This window comes from Acipenser ruthenus, chromosome 52 (assembly GCF_902713425.1).
Source record: "Acipenser ruthenus chromosome 52, fAciRut3.2 maternal haplotype, whole genome shotgun sequence".
NCBI lineage: Eukaryota > Metazoa > Chordata > Actinopteri > Acipenseriformes > Acipenseridae > Acipenser > Acipenser ruthenus.
In genome coordinates, this window is record NC_081240.1 from 1,737,872 (window position 1) to 1,761,166 (window position 23,295).

Below are 23,295 nucleotides of genomic sequence, written 5' to 3' on the forward strand. Positions count from 1 at the left end.
AAAAAAAAAAAAACTATATGAACATGTTAGATATTATAATCAAAAAAATTACAAAATGATATTGCTAAAAAAAAGTTTTTTTGTTAAGTATATGGAAAACTACAAAGTGGTATGTGATTCAATAAGTTAACGTAACATTATGCAGCAGGTTTCATTCCACTTTATGAAGCAGTTAGTTAATTCTACAGAGGGTGAGGCAAAGCCTTCAGCACAGCTGTAATTAGGAGGCAGACAGCTTGTCTTTTGCCCTGAGTCGCATTCTTCACGTGATTTTTTTTGTATTGTCACCACAAATGGAGGAAGCACCGCCTCCACACAATTGAGCCAAAATGGCCCTATCAATCTACCAGTAGCCCTGTGTGTTCTGCTGTTTATTGGATGTACTGGGGATAGAGAAATAAACTGAACACAGCATTTGAGCTTCTCTCACACTGCCTTGATCATCCATACAGAACCATGTCCATGCAAAATGCACCGTGGAGATACAGCAGTGATCTAAACCAGTGTGCTCATCACAGTGCAGAGGGGGTCATAGTTATTATATTAAAATAACACTCATAATAAAACAGAAATCCACAATGTGCTTTAGTATTTTTTTTATTTAAAAAAAAACAAACCCTATACCTTTTTAATTGTTTTCAATTAATTTTGTTACTAACAAACCCCCAATGTGTTAAAAAGACAGAAAGTTTGAGAGAGACTGATAAACTGGAACACACTTTTACAGTGTCGCATTCAGCATAGCCACACCCTGGATTTAGATCAGTGGTCCTCATCGTCCAAGACGTGGTCATCGTTCTCTCTGGAAAGGGCTTGTATCTTACAAAATGCTTTCAGAAATCTTACCTGTCATCCACTTCCATTCACTGTACACGTTCAAAAGATAATATGATATCGCAAACATGCATTTTCATTTTAAAACATATCTGGTACTGCGCTGGGCTAAAGAAAGTTCTTAGTTTGCTTGCGTTGTCTTCCAGGAAGTCTATTACGCTTGCACTTCCTGGGTCATCAGTATCGTCTGCGTGTCAGTCAATAAGAGAAGCAGCTGCTGGTTGGTTATTGACAGGAATTAAGACTTAAAGGGGTACAGTTTCACCCTCCAGATGACCAAGGAGGTGTGAGCTCTGAAAGCAGGGCTTGTGCAAACAGATTTCTTTAATCTAATGTAGCACCAGAGACCACGATTTAAAATGAAAAAACATGTTTGCTAAAAGATTGTTTTCAGAATTACACATTTGATATTTATTTAGCGAATGGATGTGCAAAACTAATTACTGAAGCTAGTCACAACAACTTCTTATTCCAAAATGGGACATTCCAACAGATTGATCTGGTTTCAGTCCAACTGAGCTCTCAATTACTTCACTAAACCCTTAATTGAACTAATTTGCTTAGACATTTTCAATTGTTTTCAGCTTCTAAAAAAGTTGCAGATTTCAAGTTACTTCTAATATGTTATAGTTCACTTGAAATCCACCAGAAAAGGTCTAATTAAGCTAATTAGCAGTTCAATTAAGGGTTTCAGTTAAGTAATTGAGAGCTCAGTTAAAACGAAAAGCAGAAGACACAGGGGTCCCCCCCCAAGGACCAGGGCTGGGAATCGTATGGAATGAAAGCAGAGATTGATCAAAGTTGGAGATTGTAATTGGAGGTGATTGCAGTAATTACATTAAGGTTATTCCACATGATGTCCATTGACAAATCGGACATGATGCCTCTGGCACAACACTGATTTTGGCCAGGTGTCCAGCTATGAGGGCCACTGATTCAGTTGTTTAAATAAATACACAGCATTCAACGACCACACCGACTGACACCAGTTCCTACAGAAGATTTTTTTTTTTGTGCGTTACAATTTCAAACATAATCGATATGACAGTTAAATTCTTAAAAGATGACTTCAAAGAAACACAGTTATTAAACAATGAAAAAAAAAAGTTTATAAAGAAAGGCATTTTTAACTCATGCATAGATTGTGGATATTTTAAACATACTCTGGTTACAAGAACCCTAGCATTGAGTCTGTCTGTGTGTCTCTGTGTCTAGCATTGAGTCTGTCTGTGTGTCTCTGTGTCTAGCATTGAGTCTGTCTGTGTGTCTCTGTGTCTAGCATTGAGTCTGTCTGTGTGTCTCTGTGTCTAGCATTGAGTCTGTCTGTGTGTCTCTGTGTCTAGCATTGAGTCTGTCTGTGTGTCTCTGTGTCTAGCATTGAGTCTGTCTGTGTGTCTCTGTGTATGTTTCTACCTTCTGTTATGTGAACCTATCGCTCAGCACAGGGAAGGGTTAATTAATTAGTGAGAATGTGTTTAAGCACATCGGAGATCTAACTTGGTTTGCAAGAAAACATTAAACGCAGGGGTATTTTCTCTCTTAAAAACGTAATAAATGCAATGGCAAACATTTTCACAAGAAGTCTTTCTCTGCGTCTTCAGTGTAAATTCAATGGCATACGTTTCCACTAGAAGTTTCTCAGTGCCTTCAATGACGATATTGACAGAGACATTGAATTTCATATTTGATCACATTATATCAGTCTGAGAATACAGGAGTTAAAGGCAAAGCGATCCCCATGTTTTAATAATATAACCTTGTTTGAACCTTCTGTTATTGCCAATTATTTGAACATCTGCTTAAAATAAAAATAAATACAAAATAAAATAAATTGCACTGACAGTATAAATAAAACTATTTCTCTATTTTCTACAAAACGCATTTAAAATCTGTACATTAACAAAACTCTTTTTTTAAGCAAAAAAAAAAAAAAAAAATCATTAAAATACACACAGAATCAGATGTCCCAGGGGTTACAGTTAAAGTCAGTATTTAAAGAAATAAACCAAAAATAAAAAGTGGTTTTCATCAGAAAGACAGGCGTTACCACCAAAGACAAACTCTGTACGAGTCTGACATCACAGTAATCTTAACCAACGTATTTTCTCAGATTTGTCTCCGATTTGGTTTCAATGGAGCTCCCAGAATCTGCATCAGCTGCACCTGTGGAGCCATTATTACCACGCTGCTGCCCCCTAGCGGGTGCAAGAGGTACAGCAGCCATCTTTATTTGCATCTACAGCTGTGGCCAGAAGTTTTGCATCACCCTATAGAATTAACTAATCTCCCTTCATAAAGTCGAATGAAACCTGCTGAATAATGCTAAGCTAAAATATTGAATTACATATACTTAAAAAAACTGTGGAAACACGTGACATTTCAAAATCTAACATGAAATAATACTATAATGACTTCCGGCAGACTTTTCTTTTTTTTCAAAATGATGCCTCAATCCTAAACTTCTACGGGATGCAAAACTCCTGGCCGTAGCTGTAACATGCAGTACTTTTTACATCCAGTAGGGGGCAGAGTGTAGGTGGAGGACAGGGAGGGTCACACCAGCATTTAGATCACACATGGGAGCTCCAGTGAGACCATAGGAAACAGAAAAATGCCACACAAAGTGTACCTGAAGTGGTAGAATACATTAGTTAAAGACAGCTGTGGGTTTGTATTGCCGTATAATACAGTGTGCTTCTTGTCAAGCAAATTAGTGAAGAAAGAAAAGTGCAATAGTGGGTGAGATGCATTAGCTGTATCTAACAGGGAGCGACATTATAACCATGGTAACAAAAAAATATATATTCTAGTTTTCTAATTTGCATATCTCCCATTGGGTACAGTATAGGGTCATGTACAGTTCAGTGGTGGCGGTATTGAAGAGCACCTAAATATTGGGAACCCTGAATACTGGGGTCAGATATTGAGAGCAGTGTCAGCCATTCCAGGTTTTACAGCTATCAGCTTGATCAGCCCCCAGTGTGTCTAGCTAACAAGCTCAGGTGTGTCTTATTATTAAACACCTAGTGAAACCAGGATCACACTGCTGTGCAGCGGGAATCTGATTCCCATCCCTGTAGATACTTTGGTTGAAGGAGGTTTGTAGCTGATTTTACAGTGACGAGAGCTACAGTATATTGCTGATAACTGGTATTTAGACAGATAGATTAGGGATGGAAATAAGACTCCTATTGCATAGCGGTGTCCCCCTTTGCAGGTTTTACTGCTATAAGCTTGATTAGCCCCAGTGTGGTAACAAACCCAGGTGTGTCTTATTATTAAACTCATAGAAACCAGGAATGGATCACACTGCTATGCAATGGGGGTATCCATCCTTGGGTCCAACCAGCCCATTAGCCTGATACTTGGGGCCTCCCCCAAACAGTAAGGGCCCCCCCTGTTGTGGATGTGTTCAGACCCCCTCTCCCTCTCTCTACTGCGGCGGAGAGCTCTTGACCTTGTCTTTGGGAGACCGGCTCTTCCCCTCAGCCTTGCCTCCGCTCCCCAGCAGTTTGAACACCTTCATGGGCTTGAACTTGCCTTTCTTCTTGGGCTCGCTGTCCCCCTCCTTGTGGAAATCTGAAGGAAGGGGAGGGGAGATTATTACACACTGGTTTACAGCTAGACCCTGCAGCGGATTCTGTGATCGAGAACTGTCGTTAGGGTATTCTAGTCTTTAAAAGCAAGTAAAATGCCAGACCTGTGTTTAATATTTAAATAGGGAGGGGTTTTGATCAATTGAATTGCTTCTGGGAAGCACAGAGACATCTGCTTGTTAAGTATTGAAGTTGAAAAACACAATGACTGATTGAAGAAAAGGCGAGCCAGTGATAATGTAAGAAACAGGATTTAGATCTTGTTGAGCTTTCTAGAATTCCACTAAACCTCCGCTCCACCATTCATTGTCTAGTAGTTCACACAATTTTAGTCAATCTAACAAATTAAAATTCCCAGATCCCAGACATTACAAATCTATTTTGGTCATACAAATTGTGGAAATGGATGCCAGTTAAGCTTTTGCACACAAGGAAAGGAATGTGAAAGCGGTCTGGGTTCGAACCTTTGTTTTTGATCATGGTTTCCAGCATCTTATCCTCCTCCTCTTCCCTAGAAAGAGAAACAGACACAGTTTAAAACAGGACTGAAGACACTGAGAAAGACTTCTAGTGGAAACGTTTGCCATTGAATTGACACTGAAGACACCGAGAAAGACTTCTAATGGAAACGTTAGTTTGCCACTGAATTTATTTCATGATTTGATCACAAAGGGGGGCTCTTCTGTTTATGTGAATGGTGAAACCACTGTTTAGCCTACAGGACTCCACTGTACAAGTGAACAGGAGAGGATTCCTGTCTTTAACAGATGCTTAGATGTGGGGGAGGCTGAATCTGAGTGCAGCAGCATCTGCCTGCCTGTCTCCTCACCTCTGCCGGTCCTCGTCCAGGCAGTTGACAATAGCATTCCGCTGCTCAACGATAGTCGTCAACTCCTGCATCAGCTCCTGCTCCCTCATTCGGTCATCGTCTGTCCAGTCTTTCTCTGGACAGAGAGAGAGAGAGCTCCATTAAAACATTATGGTCAGTGTGCATCCTCCAATCTCCACGCTAATCCTTTCCATGCTCCACTGGAGGACAGAGGCAGGTGTCGGTTTTAATCCCTCCTGGCCAGTAGGGGTCACTGTAGCACTGCGAGCCAATGTTCGCTGTGGAATCCCAGCAAAGACCGACATCTCAGCCCAGACCTCCAGAAATATGAAATGCTAATAAAATTACCCAAGCTCCACTCTTGTAAAATAACATATTCTAGCAGTCCCAAGACACCTGGTGTGACTGAAGCTCTGTGCAGACTGATTGGCGCCCCCTGGCCATGAGTGCATCACTGTGTGTGTGTGTGTGAATGAGTGTGTGTGTCTCTCACCTGGTTTGTTGAGCAGGCACCTCAGTTCATATTCCACGTCAGCTTGTCTCTCCTCTAGATTCTGCTGTTTCCTCCTGCAGAGAGAGGGAGGGGGAAGGAGAGAGGGGGGGATGGGGTTCAGTTAGCCAGGGATCTGGGCTATGATCTGGGCTATGAGCTAGGTTAGCCCCAGTGTGTACCGGTAACAAGCACAGGTGTGTCCTTTTTAAACTCATAGTGAAACCAGGAATGGACCACACTGCTGTGCAACAGGAATCTTATTTCCATCCCCGAGTTTAGTTTGTAAGTTTATCTATCAGAGTGTTTGCAAGTGAACAGACAGCACTCTGTAGGCTGGCAGTCCGGTGAGGCAGTCGCTCGCTGTGACCCACATCGACAGGAAGTTGCTGTGTGTTCGACTCACGTGTACATGAGCTCCGACTCCCGCCTCACCAGCAGGTGCTTCTCATGGATCAGCTTGAACCAATCAACAAGCATGCCCTCCTCCGCATCATCTGTCAATCAAAAACACAACACACACAGTCGCTATTAATCCATCCCAGAGAGAGAACAACTAGCCAGGCTCTACCAATCCATCCCAGAGAGAGAACACCTAGCCAGGCTCTACAAATCCACCCCAGACACTCTGAACAGCCTCCTTCTTTGCTGGTGGAGGAGAGAGAGAAAGAAAGGGAGGCTCTTCTGTTCCCTGAACAGCCTCCCTCTTGTCAGTAACTCATTGAAAGCGATGTACCCGTGCTGTGTTGACTGAATACTCACCGTCCTCACACTGTCTCAGTCTCTGCTCCATCTCAACCCCTCGGTGTTCCAATTCATCCAGCTGCACCTCAATGCTCTCCATTTCCACCTGGATATCTTCAACTGGAATATACTGGTCAGACTGCACCTGAAACCCAGAGACACACAAACATCACGCTGCTTCCCTCCCTCCTTCCCAGTCCCTCCTCAGCTCCACCAGAGCCACACTGCTTCCTTCCCAGTCCCTCCTCAGCTCTGCTAGAGCCACACTGCTTCCCTCCCTCCCTCCCAGTCCCTCCTCAGCTCTCCCTCTTCTCAGTGCTATCCCTGGACAGCCCTGTGGGTGGCGTTGTGTGTCCCCTGCCTACCTTTCTCTTGATGAGTGGAAAGCCGTGACCAGGGGCCGGGGGTCGCGCTGGTTTGGGGCCCCGGGAGCTCTTGTGTTGTGGGGAGGGGATTGGGGAAGGGGAGGCAGATTTCCTGTTGAAAGGGTTCTCCTTACAGGAGCTCTGCGGGGACGAGAAACAAACAAACTCAGATTTAATTATAGAGTTCAATGCAATATAATGCAAACCAATCACAGCATCAACTAAACTATTACTGACCAGTCCTCTCACTAACAGTAGTGTCCAGTCAAACCCCTTTCTCTTATGGTACAAGACTGCTGTCTCTTCACTACTAGAAGTGTCCAGTCGATCTAACCAAGCTGGTCGTAAAACCTGGAATGGGTGAAACTGCTGTGCAATAGGAGTCTTATTCCCATCCCTGGATTAATATAAGCATACCTTAGCCAGCTGCTTGGGGGTCTGTGTAGAAGGAGCAGGGGGCTTGGGTGGGGTCCTGGACTCCGCTGGGAACAGCACAGCCATGGGGCTGGAGGTGGAGGGTGGTCTGGGGGGAGGAGGGGGGCGGGACTTCCTCAGACTGACACTGCGGTTGGGCTGTGGGGTGGCGGGAGCCGAGCTGGTATTGGCTGGAGGGCCGGCAGGGACGGGTCGAGAGGAGGGGAGAGGCATCTGATTAGCTGAGGCGGCGTTGGAGTGGGCGGGGCTGCTGATGGAGGGCTCGGAGACACTCTTGGTGACGGGAGACTCTGGGCAGGCGCTGCCCTCTGGTGGAGACTTGGAGGAAGTGTCGGAGGACATGCTCTCCACACTGACGGCTGGGGAGGGGCTGGTGGAGGAGGGGGAGGAGTGAGTCTGAGCTGTGGGAGACAGGGAGAGAATTACACTGTCAGTGACACACACACACACACAGAGACACTCATGGAAATAAGACTCCCATTGCACAGCAGTTTGATCCATTCCTGGTTTTGCTAAGAGTTTAATTATAAGACACACCTGGAATGGGTGAAACAGCTGTGCAATAGGAGTCTTATTTCCATCCCTGTCACAGCACTCATGTCATGTGATTATACCCGAACCTGGAAACGCAGTTCCTCCAAAATATATTAAAAAAAAAAACCTAACTCAATAGCAAGCATCTTCAAATTTTGTCTAGAATTGTTATTTACTGTCCTCTCACGATGTTTCCAATAATTCAAACTGGTTCCTATTGCGTTTATTCCAATACTGTGTTGCCTTTTTTTGTTGCTTTTACTGCTAGTTCTGGAGCTGCTCTTTAGTTCTGCTCTTCAAGCGCCATCTAGTGCATGGCTAGTGTACTGCCATCAAAACAAACTTGATCCAAAGTGGCACTAGATGGCGCTGGCTCTTAGTTCTATAAAGACACTGGCAGATCTGCTAGCCTGTGTTTCATGCATCTATGGCAGGCAACTACAGCTCTGGCCAAAAGTTTTGCATCACCTAGAATTTTAGGGTTGAGACAATTAAAAGAAAATAAACTATATGAACATAATTGAGATCTTTCATTTAATATCAAAAATCAAAGAAACTACAAAATGATAATTGCAAAAAAGTCTACCGACGCCATAATAGTAGTACAGTAGTATTTCATGTTAGACTTAGAAATGTTACATTTTTCAATGTGTCAGTTTTTCCTTCCAGTGAGTATACGGGAAAGCTACAAAGCAGTATGTAATTCAATATGCTAATGTAACATTATTCAGCAGGTTTCATTCCACTTTATAAAGCAAGATGGGGGATGCCAGAGCTGTATAACTGAAAAGCAGCTCTTGAACTCGCACTGTGAAAACACTTTGAAATTAAAATACAGTACTTGAGCCAATCAGAATAATTGAAACCTCACAGAGAGGTAAGGGGACAGCACAGAGGGCTACTCGCTCTTTCAAATTCTCTTTCATTATGACTGCAAATGCCGGTCTGTCTTGGATCAGTTTCTGACCTGCAGTGGGAGGTGCTCTGGGAGCGAGAGGTTTCTTGGGTTTGGGGCTGCTGTCGGGGGTGATCCCATACCAGGGGTGTCCCGGCCTCAGAGCTCCTCCCCCTGTCGAGGGGGGCGTGGTCTTGCTGCATCCTGGCCCCACCTCCTCCCCCTCATCATCATCGAAGGGGTTCTTGGAAGTGGGCGGGGTTTCAGGAACTGATACCTCACCCTTGAGGGCGGGCTTAGAACACGAGCGAGGGGGCGTGGCTGTGCCAGGGGGAGGGGGAGGCGCCGGCTTCTTTCTGGGTTCTGATTGGACCAGAGCCATCCAGGGCGGAACTTTCCTGGTTTGGAGACAGAGAACACAGTCTGTAGCCAAAACACAATTTCCATTTATTTATTTTTATAAACCCAATTAAATTTAACGCATAGTCTGTTATTAAACCGCTTTTTTTTCTTTTATCACAAAACAGGAAATGGTGCAAGCCACATTAAGATTTTTATACAGACCTTATAAAACTCTCATTTAAATCCTGTGTTTACGAATACAATATACAGTTTGATCTTATTTCTGCATGGTCCTTTAATGTACAATTTGGAATATAAAGAGACCCCATGGGTATCCATCTGTTTAGGGTAAATACAATGAATAGTGCTCATTTTAATTGCGATTGTTAACCCTGTCACGACACTGTTGAAGCGAGTCCTCTATTCATGAAGTCTCTGTGGCTCACCTAGCTGGGGACTGGGATCGGTCGCTGGGTCTGAGACTGGTTCTACTGGACTGTACTGGGTCACCTAAACAGGGGCAAAACACATGAGATTAGACTCAAACACAGTACAGTACAATTTAGGAGGAAGGCAGTGTGATCCAGTGGTTAAAGTCCAGGGGCTTGTAACCAGAAGGTCACCGGTTCAAATCCCACCTCTGCCACTGACTGACTCACTGTGTGTGACCCTGAGCAAGTCACTTCACCTCCTTGTGCTCCATCCTGGCAGATGAGATGTTAAATCAATATCCTATTGGAAGTGACTCTGCATATAATGCGCACAGCCTACCTCAGTAAAGCATTTTGCGATGGTGGTCGACTATGAAAGGCGCTATATAAAAATAAAGATATGATTATTACACTACTTGTATTGGTACACTAGGTAGTTTCTTTAATTACACAATGTTAAATTAAAATTGTTATAATGTTTAAATCCTAAAATTCAAGATGCAGCAAAACTTTTGGCCACAGCTGTACTATAATTCTGCAGGTAAACAGCTCAGCTAGACTAAAATCATTAAAAATATATTTCTTCCCTTTAATAGAAATGCACTGAATTCAGCTGACTGACTGACCACCCCGATTCAACACATTCAAATCACTGACAGTCTCCCCCCTCCCTGACTCACCGTTCATCTCTCTCGATGTCACTTCCTGTGCCGTCAGTCCCCTCGGTTTGGGGACTGGGTGTGGCCTCGGGGAGGGGGTGTCGGGTTCTGGAATCCTGCGAGGGGTGGGGACAGGCCTGCTAGTAGACCCGACCCCAGCCCCCGATTGGCTGGAGTGAGGGACCCCGTTGGACACTCCCGCTCTGGGCTCCTCCTCCTCATCACTGTCGTCGAAGGGGTTGGGCGGGACGGAAGGCACTTCCTGTTGAGGTTCAACCATTTCCTGTCGTGGCACAGTTTTGTGTGTCTCTTTTGTAACAGTCGTGACTTCCTGTTCCGGTCCAGTTTGGTTTTCCTGTGGCGGCTCAGTTCTCTCTTCCTGTTCCGCCACACTCTTGTCTTCCTGTCCAGACGCATTCTCGATTTCCATTCCTGACACACTTTTGTCTTCCTGTTGTGGCTCACTTCTCACTTCCTGTCCCGATACGGCTGCGTCTCCACCTACCGGCACACTTTCCCGTCCCTGTTCCGGCACGCTTGTGTCTTCCTGTGCCAGCGCTCTGCTCTCCTCCTGTTTCAGTGCGTGGGGAGTGTAGGTCCCTCGTGCTCCGGAGAAGCGCTCAGAAAGCCTCCGCACAGAGAACGCTTGAGCCTGGTCCCTCCCAGAGGGCGGGGTCTCAGCCGTGGCTCCTCCCCCCAGCTGGCTGAGGTCTGGCCGGCCGTTCTGATTGGCTGAGGGATTCCCGTAGTGATGCGTGCAGACAAAGGAGCCCGATTCAGAGCCGGCTCTGTAAGAGCCTGGTAAGAGAGTGCTGGAGCATTCCTTACACCTGGAGAGAGGGAGAGAAAGAAAGAAAGAAAGAAAGAAAGAAAGAAAGAAAGAAAGAAAGAAAGAAGCACAAACTACGCATGAGCAGGGTTGGAAACTCACATTAGCCCTGCTGCTGCTGCACCCAGTCCTGGGGTTCGAACCCCATTCTGTAAAGTATGCTGCTCACCTGAAACAGTTGCGGTGGTACAGCCTCCCCTCGGCCAGGTATCTCTGCACCAAATGGACGTGTTTCTGGCAGGCGGTGCAGGTGCTGCTCAGGGTCCCTCGATGGGGCAGGACACCCCCTGGGACAGGGGAGCTCTGGGGGAACAGACAGACAGAAAGACAGACACACACATCATCAGAGCTGTGGCTACAGCTATGGACAAAAGTTTTGCATCACCTAGAATTTTAGGCTTGAGACATTGAATGTAAAATATATGAGAACATTATTTCGATCTTTTATTTAACATTGTGTAGTCAAAGAAACTACAAAATGAGCCGCCTTTTTTTTTTTTTTACCGTGATCGAAATACAGCCCTACTTACAGTTTTACCTGTGCAAAGTCCTGGATGAAATACTTATAGAGCTTCGCAAGATCCACTCAACAAACACGAGAAGAAACAGATTCTTTACACTGATGTTAGAAGCTCGCCTTTTCCATTGAACATTTTTACAAATCACTTTCCGTTCAGGCGCTGAAACACCCCTACCTTGGGCTCAACCACTCTCTCCACCGCTGTCACTGGCTTCTTCACTGCAGGCTCGCTGTGGGCCATACCACTCGGCCTCTTCATAGAGGGGGGAGCCGACGCTGGGAATAAGAAGCAAAGTCAAAAGGCAATCATTTTTACAGCCTGAAAATTAAATGTGACCAACAGCTTCCCTATTGATTACGGAAACGTGTGCGTTTGCTATGGGTCGGAATTTTATCAAAAGCATTGTACTCCTTTTGTTGCGTAGACTTCAGCTGTTTCACATTCGGATTACTGTTAAAACTCTTGTCTTACCAAGTACAGGGATGGCAATAAGACTCCTATTGCACAGCACTGTGATCCATTCCAGGTTTTACTGCTACCAGCTTGATCAGCCCCCAGTGCGTCTAGGTAACCAGCTCAAGTGTGTCTTATTAAACTCCTAGTAAAACCAGGAATGGATCAAACCGTTATGTAACCGGAGTCTCACTTCCATCCCCTGTAAACAACTGCATTCGTTCTTTCTATAAAAGGAAATACAGATTGTACAAATTTCACATACCTTCCAAACAAGGTTTCAGGAACTGAAATATCTGCTAAAAAGGACGACACCCGTTTCTCATCCCTATTGAATGTGTCTTGGCCCACAGAACCACACAGCTCTCTCCCTCGCTCTCCTTCCCTGACCAGTACTGCTCTCTCTGTGTGTGTGTGTCTTATTCATCAGCCACTAATAGCACTTTTAAGGAAGTACATCCTCTCGTGATCCACACCAACTTCCCTATTGCTTCAGTACTTGAACAGAACATTAGCTGACACAGAATAAACCGAACCAAGTTTGTCTCAGAAACCGGATCAGCGGTTTCCAGCTCGACACACAGACCAGGTTGTGAATACAGGGCGGGTTACACCGTGTGAAGTCGCTGGTGCTTGCAGAGAAGCAGCTGTGGATTGCATTGGATTGCGAGCGGTTTGCTTAGCTGAGTTTCAGCAGTGCTATTAAGATACACTTTAGATTGTGTTGCAGTGTGGCCAGCTTGGTTTTAGCAGTTCTGCTATTGAGATACAGAAACTGGATGGGCTCAATAATTTAGTTCCACTACGACGATACGGACGCTTCTCATTGTGTTGCTGTGTTGTGAGCAGCTTTTCTATTGAGATGCAGACACGATAGAGATTGTGGTGAGTTTTACGCAGCTGTACAGCTATGGCTAAAAGTTTTGCCTCACCCTATGGAATAAACTAATTTTGCTTCATAAAGTCGAATGAAACCTGCTGGATAATGTTATGTTAATATATTGAATTACATACCGCTTTGTAGTTTTCCAGACACTTAACGAAACACTGACATTTCTAAATGTGACATTTTGTAATCTAACATGAAATACTGCTATTATGGCTTCCGGTAAGCTTTTGCACAATATAATTTTGTAGTTTCTTTGATTAGCACTGAGATTCAGACACAGACTGTGCTAAAATGTGTTGAGATTGTCTTGCTCTGTGTTTAGCTGCTATACATTGTGATCTACGCAATAATATTACTATTAAAATACAATATGAGCTAGGTTGCATCGAGTTAGGATTACAGTGCGTTATATCTACAATGACATATTTGTAGTGCAATCATTAGCGGAGGATCCAGCAATGGTGCTGAGCTCAGGCAAGTCCAGTGCATAGCAGACGGGGTAGAGCAAGAGATCTAGCAGCGAGGTCTTACCCTGCCCCTTGCTGCTGAAGCAGTTGTAGTATTGAAAGTCTTACCTTGCCCCTTGCTGCTGAAGCAGTTGTAGTATTGAGAGACGTAGGTTATGATGCTCAGACGGTCAGGCACCTTCATGGCAACCATGTCATCGGGGTCCAGCAGAGCTGGGATTCCGAGCTCCGACTCCGCCACCTCAAACGCCTGCGACAGAACAGAGAGGATTACACAGAGACAGAACAGAGACAGAACAGAGAGGATCACACAGAGACACTGCCAGAGACAGAACAGAGAGGATCAGACAGAGACAGAACAGACAGGCTCACACAGAGACACCGCTGGAGAAAGAACAGATAGGATCACACAGAGAGGATCACACAGAGACAGAACAGAGAGGATCACACAGAGACACTGCCGGAGAAAGAACAGATAGGATCACACAGAGAGGATCACACAGAGACAGAACAGAGAGGATCACACAGAGACAATCACACAGAGACAGAACAGAGAGGATCACACAGAGACAGAATTACAGAGAGACAGAACAGAGAGGATCACACAGAGACAATCACACAGAGACAGAACAGAGAGGATCACACAGAGACAATCACACAGAGACAGAACAGAGAGGATCACACAGAGACAATCACACAGAGACAGAACAGAGAGGATCACACAGAGACAGAATTACAGAGAGACAGAACAGAGAGGATCACACAGAGACAGAATTACAGAGAGACAGAACAGAGAGGATCACACAGAGACAGAATTACAGAGAGACAGAACAGAGAGGATCACACAGAGACAGAATTACAGAGAGACAGAACAGAGAGGATCACACAAAGACACTGCCGGAGAAAGAACAGAGAGGATCACATAGAGACAGAACAGAGAGGATCACACAGAGACACTGCCGGAGAAAGAACAGAGACACACACACTGCGGGACACTTTATTAGGACCTGATTGGGTTTGGTGTCATATCATGTGCTCTGCTGTGTACAGCTATGGTTAAAAGTTTTGCATCACCTAAAATTTTAAAATTATAGCCTAGCCCCTCTCTGACCCCTAACCCCCTGGCCCCCCCTAGTGGCAGGCTGCTCAGTGTGAGGAGTGATCTGGCTCATGTGATGATACAGTGCCTCTCTGCACAGCAGCCTGACTCAGCCATTGTCCTCAGCTTCTCAGTCTCTCTGAACTCAAGCAGCTGATTCTGGGAAGCAGCTCTCTGGGGGCAGGGAGCTCTATTCATAGAGAGAGAGAGAGTTGGATTTCCAAGAGACAGAGAGGCTGAGGACAAGGGAATCAAACAAGAAGATGAAACATGAGACTCGGTAAAGTTAACTTCCTCTTCCTTGTGATCAGACTGTATATACAAAGCCAGCTCAGCATAGAGACCACACTGTATGTCTGTCTGTCTGTCTGTTGGTGCTTTTAATCTGTCAATTGGGTGTACACCATGGGACTGATTCACCTGCTATAGCACTGTCAATAGCACACCATGGGACTGATTCACCTGCTATAGCACTGTCAATAGCACAGCATGGGACTGATTCACCTGCTATAGCACTGTCAATAGCACAGCATGAGACTGATTCACCTGCTATAGCACTGTCAATAGCACAGCATGGGACTGATTCACCTGCTATAGCACTGTCAATAGCACACCATGGGACTGATTCGCCTCCCCCAGCCTCTAATGCAGGAGTTATTAAAGGATGTTTTGATGTGTTTGACGCAGCTCTCCAGACTCCAGGAGATGCTCCCATTGTTCTGCCTGGGTGTGTCTGTGTAGCAACGGGGCCCTGCTGCAGGAAACCAAGCAAGGAAACCAACCGCGCTTCCTATACAGAGCTGCTATGGGTCCAGAGAGAGAGAGAGATACACACACACTGAGACACATACCAGACACAGAACGAGAGTGACACACACACACATTGAGACACAGAACGAGAGAGAGCGAGAGAGAGAGAGAGAGACACACACATTGAGACACATACCAGACAGAGAGAGAGAGAGAGAGAGAGAGAGAGAGAGAGAGAGAGAGAGAGAGAGAGAGAGAGAGAGAGAGAGAGAGAGAGACACATCCCCTCTCTATCCCCCTTAGCTTCACACACACACACACACACACTCAAACACAGACTCTCTCTCTCTGGCGCGCACACACGCACACACACACACACACACACACTCTCTGCTCTAGTCAGTGCCTGGCACAACTAGGAGCCAGTAAACAAACCGCCTCACAGCGCAGCTCAGAGACTTGGCAGAACAGAACATTTCAAACAGGATTAACCTGAAAGAGAGGGAGTCTCCTCTACAGCACAGTGACAGACCTCCGCAACACCACGGCTCCAGCACTCCTGCACTGGCTGAGTTTATTAGAAGCTGGATGCTGATAAAGGAGCCACGCATCTGTCTGTATCAAATATCAAACAAGCCGGAAACATCCATCATCACGGCTGTGGAGTCAAAATCAGAGCTATCAGTGTGATGACGTGACGTACAGCTCTGGCCAAAAGTTTTTCATCACCTAGAATTTTAGGATTGAGAAGGAATAAAAATTGAATATAAACTATGTGAACATAATTCAGATCTTTTATTTAACCTCATGTAATCAAAGTGATATCGCTAAAAAAAAAAAAGTTGACAGGAAGCCATAATAGTAGTACAGTAGTATTTCATGATAGATTTTAAAAATGTCACATTTTTCAATTTGTCAGTTTTTCATTAAGTATACGGAAAACTACAAAGCGCTGTGTAATTCAATATGTTAGCTTAACATTATTCAGCAGGTTTCAATCGGCTTTGTGAAGCAAAATTAGTTCATTCTATATAGAGAGTGATGCTGCAAAACATTTGGCCATAGCTGTACTCCTTAGTTTATTCCAGGGGCTTATTTTCTGAAGTGCGGTGGGGAAGCATATCATCGTCGCGCTGTGCACTGAAGCCCGTGGCATTGTTGGTCAAGCCTTGTGCAACACACAAATGCTTCCCCACCTCACTTCCTTTCCCTTTCCAAAATTTGTTTTGTTTTTTTGTTGGAACAGTTGCCAGTTGAGCTGAAACTGCAAAAGACAAGGCGTTTGTCGAAAAAAAACGCAGCCTGTGTCTTTTGTGCTGAAAGCCGCGGCTGCAGCCTGATTACACAGAGAGAATTCGGAGAATCTCCCGGCGCTTTGTCACCCCAGCAAATCCCCGTGAGACACACAGGTGTGTCTCAATCTCATGCATGAGCTCATTGTGAAGCATCCAACAGGTGACTAACCCTGCTCGGGGCTTCGGAACGAGATGAACAGCGTCGAATCAGAGAACAGGCAATTATAACGAGAACCAGAAAAACAGGCAATAAAAATGTGCGTTATAAATATCATATGGGCGATACTGAAATTGAAGAAGGGAACTATGAAAAAGACCTAGGAGTTTATGTTTACTCAGAAATGTCTTCGTCTAGACAATGTGGGGAAGCTATAAAAAAGGCCAACAAGATGCTCGGATATATTGTGAGAAGTGTTGAATTTAAATCAAGGGAAGTAATGTTAAAACTTTACAATGCATTAGTAAGACCTCACCTAGAATATTGTGTTCAGTTCTGGTCACCTCGTTACAAAAAGGATATTGCTGCTCTAGAAAGAGTGCAAAGAAGAGCAACCAGAATTATCCTGGGTTTAAAAGGCATGTCGTATGCAGACAGGCTAAAAGAATTGAATCTATTCAGTCTTGAACAAAGAAGACTACGCGGCGATCTGATTCAAACATTCAAAATCCTCAAAGGTATAGACAATGTCGACCCAGGGGACTTTTTTGACCTGAAAAAAGAAACAAGGACCAGGGATCACAAATGGAGATTAGATAAAGGGGCATTCAGAACAGAAAATAGGAGGCACTTTTTTACACAGAGAATTGTGACGGTCTGGAACCAACTCCCCAGTAATGTTGTTGAAGCTGACACCCTGGGATCCTTCAAGGAGCTGCTTGATGAGATTCTGGGATCAATAAGCTACTAACAACCAAACGAGCAAGATGGGCTGAATGGCCTCCCCTCGTTTGTAAACTTTCTTATGTTCTTATGTTCTAACCCTGTCAAGCTGATTTTAAAAAGGAATTGAAAAGTGCCTTCACGTACGCCTAGATGCCGATACACATTTTTCTAACGTTGTACAAACAGACTCTCATTAAAATCGAATAAGCATTTGTAAAAAGCAGACAGACCCCCCCGCCTCCCCTCCCCAAGCTTGTGTACTATGGAAGTGTGACACAGCTAGCCAGCCTGCTCTCAAATCAGGAAAGCTGCTGTAGACAGCAGCTGTACCCGATAACACTCCACTAAACCTCCTTCATCACACACATACTCACCAGTCTGTTGTTTTCATATACATTGTCTTTAGAAAGGGAATCGAAGTCTCTGCAAAAAAAGGGAGAGAGACACACAAAGTGACTTTGATGTCAACCACAGTACAGGAATGGGAATCAGACTCCTCTTGCACAGCAGTGTCGCCCATTCCAGGTTTTACTGCTACCAGCTTGATTAACCCCCAGTGTGTCTAGGCAACAAGCTCAGACGAGTCTTATTATTAAACTCATTGTGAAGCCAGGAATGGATCACACTGCTGTGCAATAGAAGTCTTTTTGGACATTTGGACACAATTTTAGGTACTATGTAGAATAACTTTTTTTTTTTTTTTTGTTTTTACTTTTTAAGTGTAATATTGAAATGATCAGGAACAGAAGTTTGAGGAGGGTTAGAAACTCACACTAGCCTGCTCCAACTCCTGGCTCCTGATCATTTCAAATAATAATAATAATAATAATAATAATAGACTTCATTGAGTTCTGAACCCCAGGACTGGGTGCAGCAGCAGCAGGGCTAGTGTGAGTTTTATTCAAAATCCCCACCCCTAGCAAATATGTCCTAGTGTATAGCAACACAACTATTACATAAGAACATAAGAAAGTTTACAAACAAGAGGAGGCTATTCGGCCCATCTTGCTCGTTTGGTTGCTAGTAGCTTATTGATCCCAGAATCTCATCAAGCAGCTTCTTGAAGGATCCCAGGGTGTCAGCTTCAACAACATTACTGGGGAGTTGATTCCAGACCCTCACAATTCTGTTGCCCCTTTATCTAATCTCCATTTGTAACTTACAAGACCTCATGCAGATCTAAACGGAGTCAGAGGTAGGGGGGAGTGACAACAGGGAGAAGTGTGTGAGCGAGTGTGTTTGCGCTGTGAGATACTGTCAGACACAATCTGGGTAACTTGCTGTGATGATCTGGCAGCCTAATCTACTGTGAAGGGCTGCATCAATGCCAGGAGATCAGAATGACTGGCTGTCTCACAGAATAGGGCATCAGGGAGACAGCTCAGCGAGGCTCTGCCCAGCACACAGCAGGCAATACCAGAGCACTATACTTTATATAGACACCATGTTGGGTAGCTGCTGTAGTTCTGTACAGGGTTTTATATTAGTGTTATACAGTGTGGTCCCGCCAGCATTGCCCTGTGTACAGCACAGCGAGGCTCTGCCCAGCACACAGCAGGCAATGCCAGCGCACTACACATTATATAGACACCATGGTGGTCTCATACATGAATTCAGATATTGTTTTTAATTATTTTTCTGAACTAGCCGTGTGTGTTTTGGGACTCGTGGTTTTGTGTCTCCTTCTAGACAAGCTTCAGTCCTGCATCGGTGAATAGAGACAGGACGTGCTTTCTGAATGGCTAGTCATGACATCATTTATAATCACTGACGTCTGAATCAGCCGCCTTTTGCAGACAAGTGCGTTTGTGAAACATGTGTTTATGAAAGACAGACTCTGTCATTACTGCACAGGGATCACAACACCACCACCACCACCACCACCACCACAGAAAAACTATTCAGGGATGTGATGTAGTCTACCGTGACGCTACACTGATACCATGGAAACGAGATGCAAACAAGCACTGACCTTTCACCCGGTACTCCCGTCTCTCTCAAATTCAAAAGGTGCTTTACTGGCCTGACAACATTAGCAGTATTGTAGTAGTTACGAAGCGCAGACAGAAAATCATGTCACCGAACTCGCTGGCGTTGGTTTGTTTTTACAATGGGGATTACACAAATGTGTGTCTTTCTCTCTCTCTCCTGTCTGCCTCTCTCTCTCTCTCTAAGCCAGGCTATCTGTCCCTCTCTGTTTAACTCTTTGGTGCCTGCCTGTCTCTCTCTCTCGGTCTGTATCTCTCTGCTGTTTGTCTGTCTATCTCTGCAGTCTGTCTTTCTCTGCCAGTCTATCTGTCCCTCTCTCTCTCCATCTGTCACTCTCTTTGTCTCTCTCTCTCAGTTTTGACCAAACTAATTTAATTTGTGACCTAAACGACTGGGCTCAGGCATCTAGAAATGTAACCGAGCCACAAAATAAATACACCATCCAATTATACAGAGCGCTGTGGTTATTCCAGGATTCAGGATGAGGTCGTTCATCCTCCTGAGTGAAACAACCACGGGACTCAAAGATAAGCCTACAGCTCTGGCCAAAGGTTTTGCATCACCTATAATTTTAGGATTGAGACATCATTTAAAAAAAACAAACATAATTAAAATCTTTAATTTAACATCATGATGTAATCAAAGAACCTACACAATGATATTGCAAAAAAAAAGTCTACTGAAAGCCATAATAGTAGTACAGTAGTATTTCATGTTAGATTTCAAAATGTCCACTTTATTTCAGTGTCAGTTTTTTGTTAAGTATATGGAAAACTACAAAGCGGCATGTAATTCAATTTATGAAGCAGAATTATTTCATTCTAAGAGGGTGATGCAAAACTTTTGGCCAGAGCTGTAGGTTTAACAGCTGATTTAGATCAAGCTCTGTGACTCTGCTGAGCAATTTGAAATGATCCGCCCGGTCATTCTGTCATTGGATTTGATTGAACGCAAGATGATACCAAAACGAGACAAAGTTATTCAACGCTGGATAGCTAAGCGCTTTAAATTTAAAACCATTTTAAAAATCAAAAAATGTGCTTGTTTGTTTTTTTGAGCATGAAAATAAACTTGCTGTTTATGGCTCAGGGTTGAAGTCTGACTCACTAGTACTTTTGACTTACTGTTGCAGACAGCTGACCCAAGGATATGTTGGCATCTAAATATAGAACACAGATATGAGAATACATAAGAGTCAGACTGGAGCACCTGCTTGAAACCAGGGAAAAGAGAGGGGAGACTGGGAGGGAAGCAGTGCGGCTCTAGCGGAGCTGAGGAGGGACTGGGAGGGAAGCAGTGTGGCTCTAGTGGAGCTGAGGAGGGACTGGGAGGGAAGCAGTGTGGCTCTAGCAGAGCTGAGGAGGGACTGGGAGGGAAGCAGTGTGGCTCTAGTGGAGCTGAGGAGGGACTGGGAGGGAAGCAGTGTGGCTCTAGTGGAGCTGAGGAGGGACTGGGAGGGAAGCAGTGTGGCCCTAGTGGAGCTGAGGAGGTACTGGGAGGGAAGCAGTGTGGCCCTAGTGGAGCTGAGGAGGTACTGGGAGGGAAGCAGTGTGGCTCTAGCGGAGCTGAGGAGGGACTGGGAGGGAAGCAGTGTGGCTCTAGCGGAGCTGAGGAGGGACTGGGAGGGAAGCAGTGTGGCTCTAGTGGAGCTGAGGAGGTACTGGGAGGGAAGCAGTGTGGCTCTAGCGGAGCTGAGGAGGTACTGGGAGGGAAGCAGTGTGGCCCTAGTGGAGCTGAGGAGGTACTGGGAGGGAAGCAGTGTGGCTCTAGCGGAGCTGAGGAGGTACTGGGAGGGAAGCAGTGTGGCTCTAGCGGAGCTGAGGAGGGACTGGGAGGGAAGCAGTGTGGCCCTAGTGGAGCTGAGGAGGGACTGGGAGGGAGGGAAGCAGTGTGGCTCTAGTGAGAGACTGAAATGCACTTATAACAGAGATGTGTTGCTTTCTTTCATATATTGCACAACCCAGGGATTCTGTTTGTATGAAACATTAACCAGTCACCACAACACACCACAGGGACAGCCTGTAAGCCAAAAGTGTGTGTTTCACATGGCAGGTGTTGCCAACCCTTTAGCCTCAGGTCACAGTCATGTAGTGTAATGTATGGGACTGTCAACAACACAGGTGTAGCACATACATATATTTCAAAAGTTAACACAGTTTACCAAACAAATCATATTTTTTTCAATTATGTTTGACTACCGTTGCTATGTTTTTTTTTTGTTTGTTTGTTTTGGGGGTTTTTTCGGAAATTGCTAAAGTATACAATATTTTTAAAAAATAACATAATAAAATTAGAACAATATATAAAACAAAATGAAGCGTTATATTTGAAGGTCGTTTTGATTGTTTTTCTTAATTTTTTTAAATCTTAATTTGAAATAGTTTACACCCTTTTTTAAAACAAAAGGGAAGACGCTAATAAGATTACTAGTATAACTAGTTTCATGGAAACCGTATGAATGGGCTACGGGGGCTTTTAATAGAAAAACACAAAACAGGTCAAACGTTTCAACCAAAAAATGGGTGACTTGGGATCAAATACTATAATTAAATGTATTTCATAAGTTATATGTGTAAGTTTACTGTTTATATAAATTATTATTATTATTATCAGCAAACACTAAATATTGGAGTATAGTATTTTAAAAACAAATTATTATCGTCGCTACGGGTCGGCTCAACGTGCCTCTCCATCTCTCGCTCTCTGTCCCCGCCTCCCCTCCCTTTTCCTGCCGGCGGAATTCGACTCCAACGCCCTGGCTGGACGGCCTGCCTGCCTGCAAAATACTGACTGGACGATTTCAATAAGCAAATAATTAAAAAACATTTTCAAATACTTACATCAAGTCGGGTCTGTGCTTGTGAATGATCGCGCAGAAGGCCATCCCGTCCCGAAACGAGGAGGTCATGTTTTTAATCTCCACATCGGGGTAGTTTTCACATTGGATGCGACACCATTCTTGAAGGGCCCTCAGTGAACCCATTTTTAAAAAAATAAATAAGTGTTGTTGTTTTTTTTTTTCAAGAGAAACAAAGTATTTAAAAAAAGTTATTCCGTTCTTCTTGCCAAAATTAAATAAATATATAAAAGCCCACCGGTTTCACATCATAAATAGAGAGCGATCTCTAAGGTTTTCTTGCACACATACTGACAAGAAACAAAACTATAATAATCTCAAAACAGAAGAAAATTCAAGACTTGCCCGGCACAGTTCAGTTTTCTTCTGAATTTAACGTCACAACAAACTGAATGAAGAAATATGTGTCACAAAATCTCCACGTTTGCTCAGTGCAGTCTTGTGGAATGACAAAACTCCGACGTTTCCAAAGTCCACCGATTGATGCAATCTTTGAATTAATTTAAACAAATCCTTTCTGCTTTTGCGTTCGTCTTTCTGGATGTTGTCATTGCAAACCGACTTTTCTTTTTCAACAGTTACCATGTCACAACTGTGAGCGAGTCCGTACAGGTTTCAACTTCCTACAGTTTCACTCGAAACTGAAAATGCAACATTTACATGTTTGCAAAACACAGAAGTTGTCACGCAAAACAAAACTCTTTTTTTTTGTTTGGCTTGCTTCGTGATGCGGAGATGAAAAGGCCGTTTTGTATTGGTTATTACCAATAAATATACTATATATTTCGTCGCCAAAATTTCCCCGGCGAGATTTTCACATGCTGCCAGACAAACCCGTGTCCGCTCGGCTCGGCTCGGCTCGGCTCTGTGTAAAATTGCTGCTTGCTGTGCTGCGTTCGTCTGCAAGACTCAAAACGACCGCTAGTCAAACTTCTCCTGCTACCTTATTTTCGTTTAGACGTGAGTGACTGAAAAAGTGAACCGAGAAAATTCAAAGCCGTTTATCACCAGGTCCACCTCGCTTGCTGAAATGTGTTTCCATATATGGGGTGTATTTAAGGATGCGAGAAACGAGGGGGAGGCAGGGCCGTTTTTTTAAAAAAAGATTT

The 23,295-nt window shown here is 44.3% G+C and overlaps 1 protein-coding gene across 1 annotated transcript; it reads right to left on the reverse strand.

The window, feature by feature from the left end:
- Positions 1–581: 581 nt before the first annotated feature.
- LOC117433187 (MICAL-like protein 1) lies at positions 582–23,223 on the reverse strand. Its single transcript, XM_059016191.1, has 16 exons — positions 22,170–23,223; positions 17,715–17,763; positions 13,422–13,563; positions 11,679–11,779; positions 11,153–11,286; positions 10,176–10,984; positions 9,511–9,574; positions 8,795–9,120; positions 7,276–7,694; positions 6,859–6,999; positions 6,512–6,638; positions 6,156–6,246; positions 5,753–5,826; positions 5,260–5,374; positions 4,895–4,941; positions 582–4,413 (listed from the first exon to the last, which is right to left on the reverse strand). The coding sequence occupies exons 1-16, from the start codon at positions 22,310–22,312 to the stop codon at positions 4,268–4,270; spliced, it is 2,928 nt and encodes a 975-aa protein (XP_058872174.1). The 5' UTR covers positions 22,313–23,223; the 3' UTR covers positions 582–4,267.
- Between the last annotated feature and the right edge of the window lie 72 nt (positions 23,224–23,295).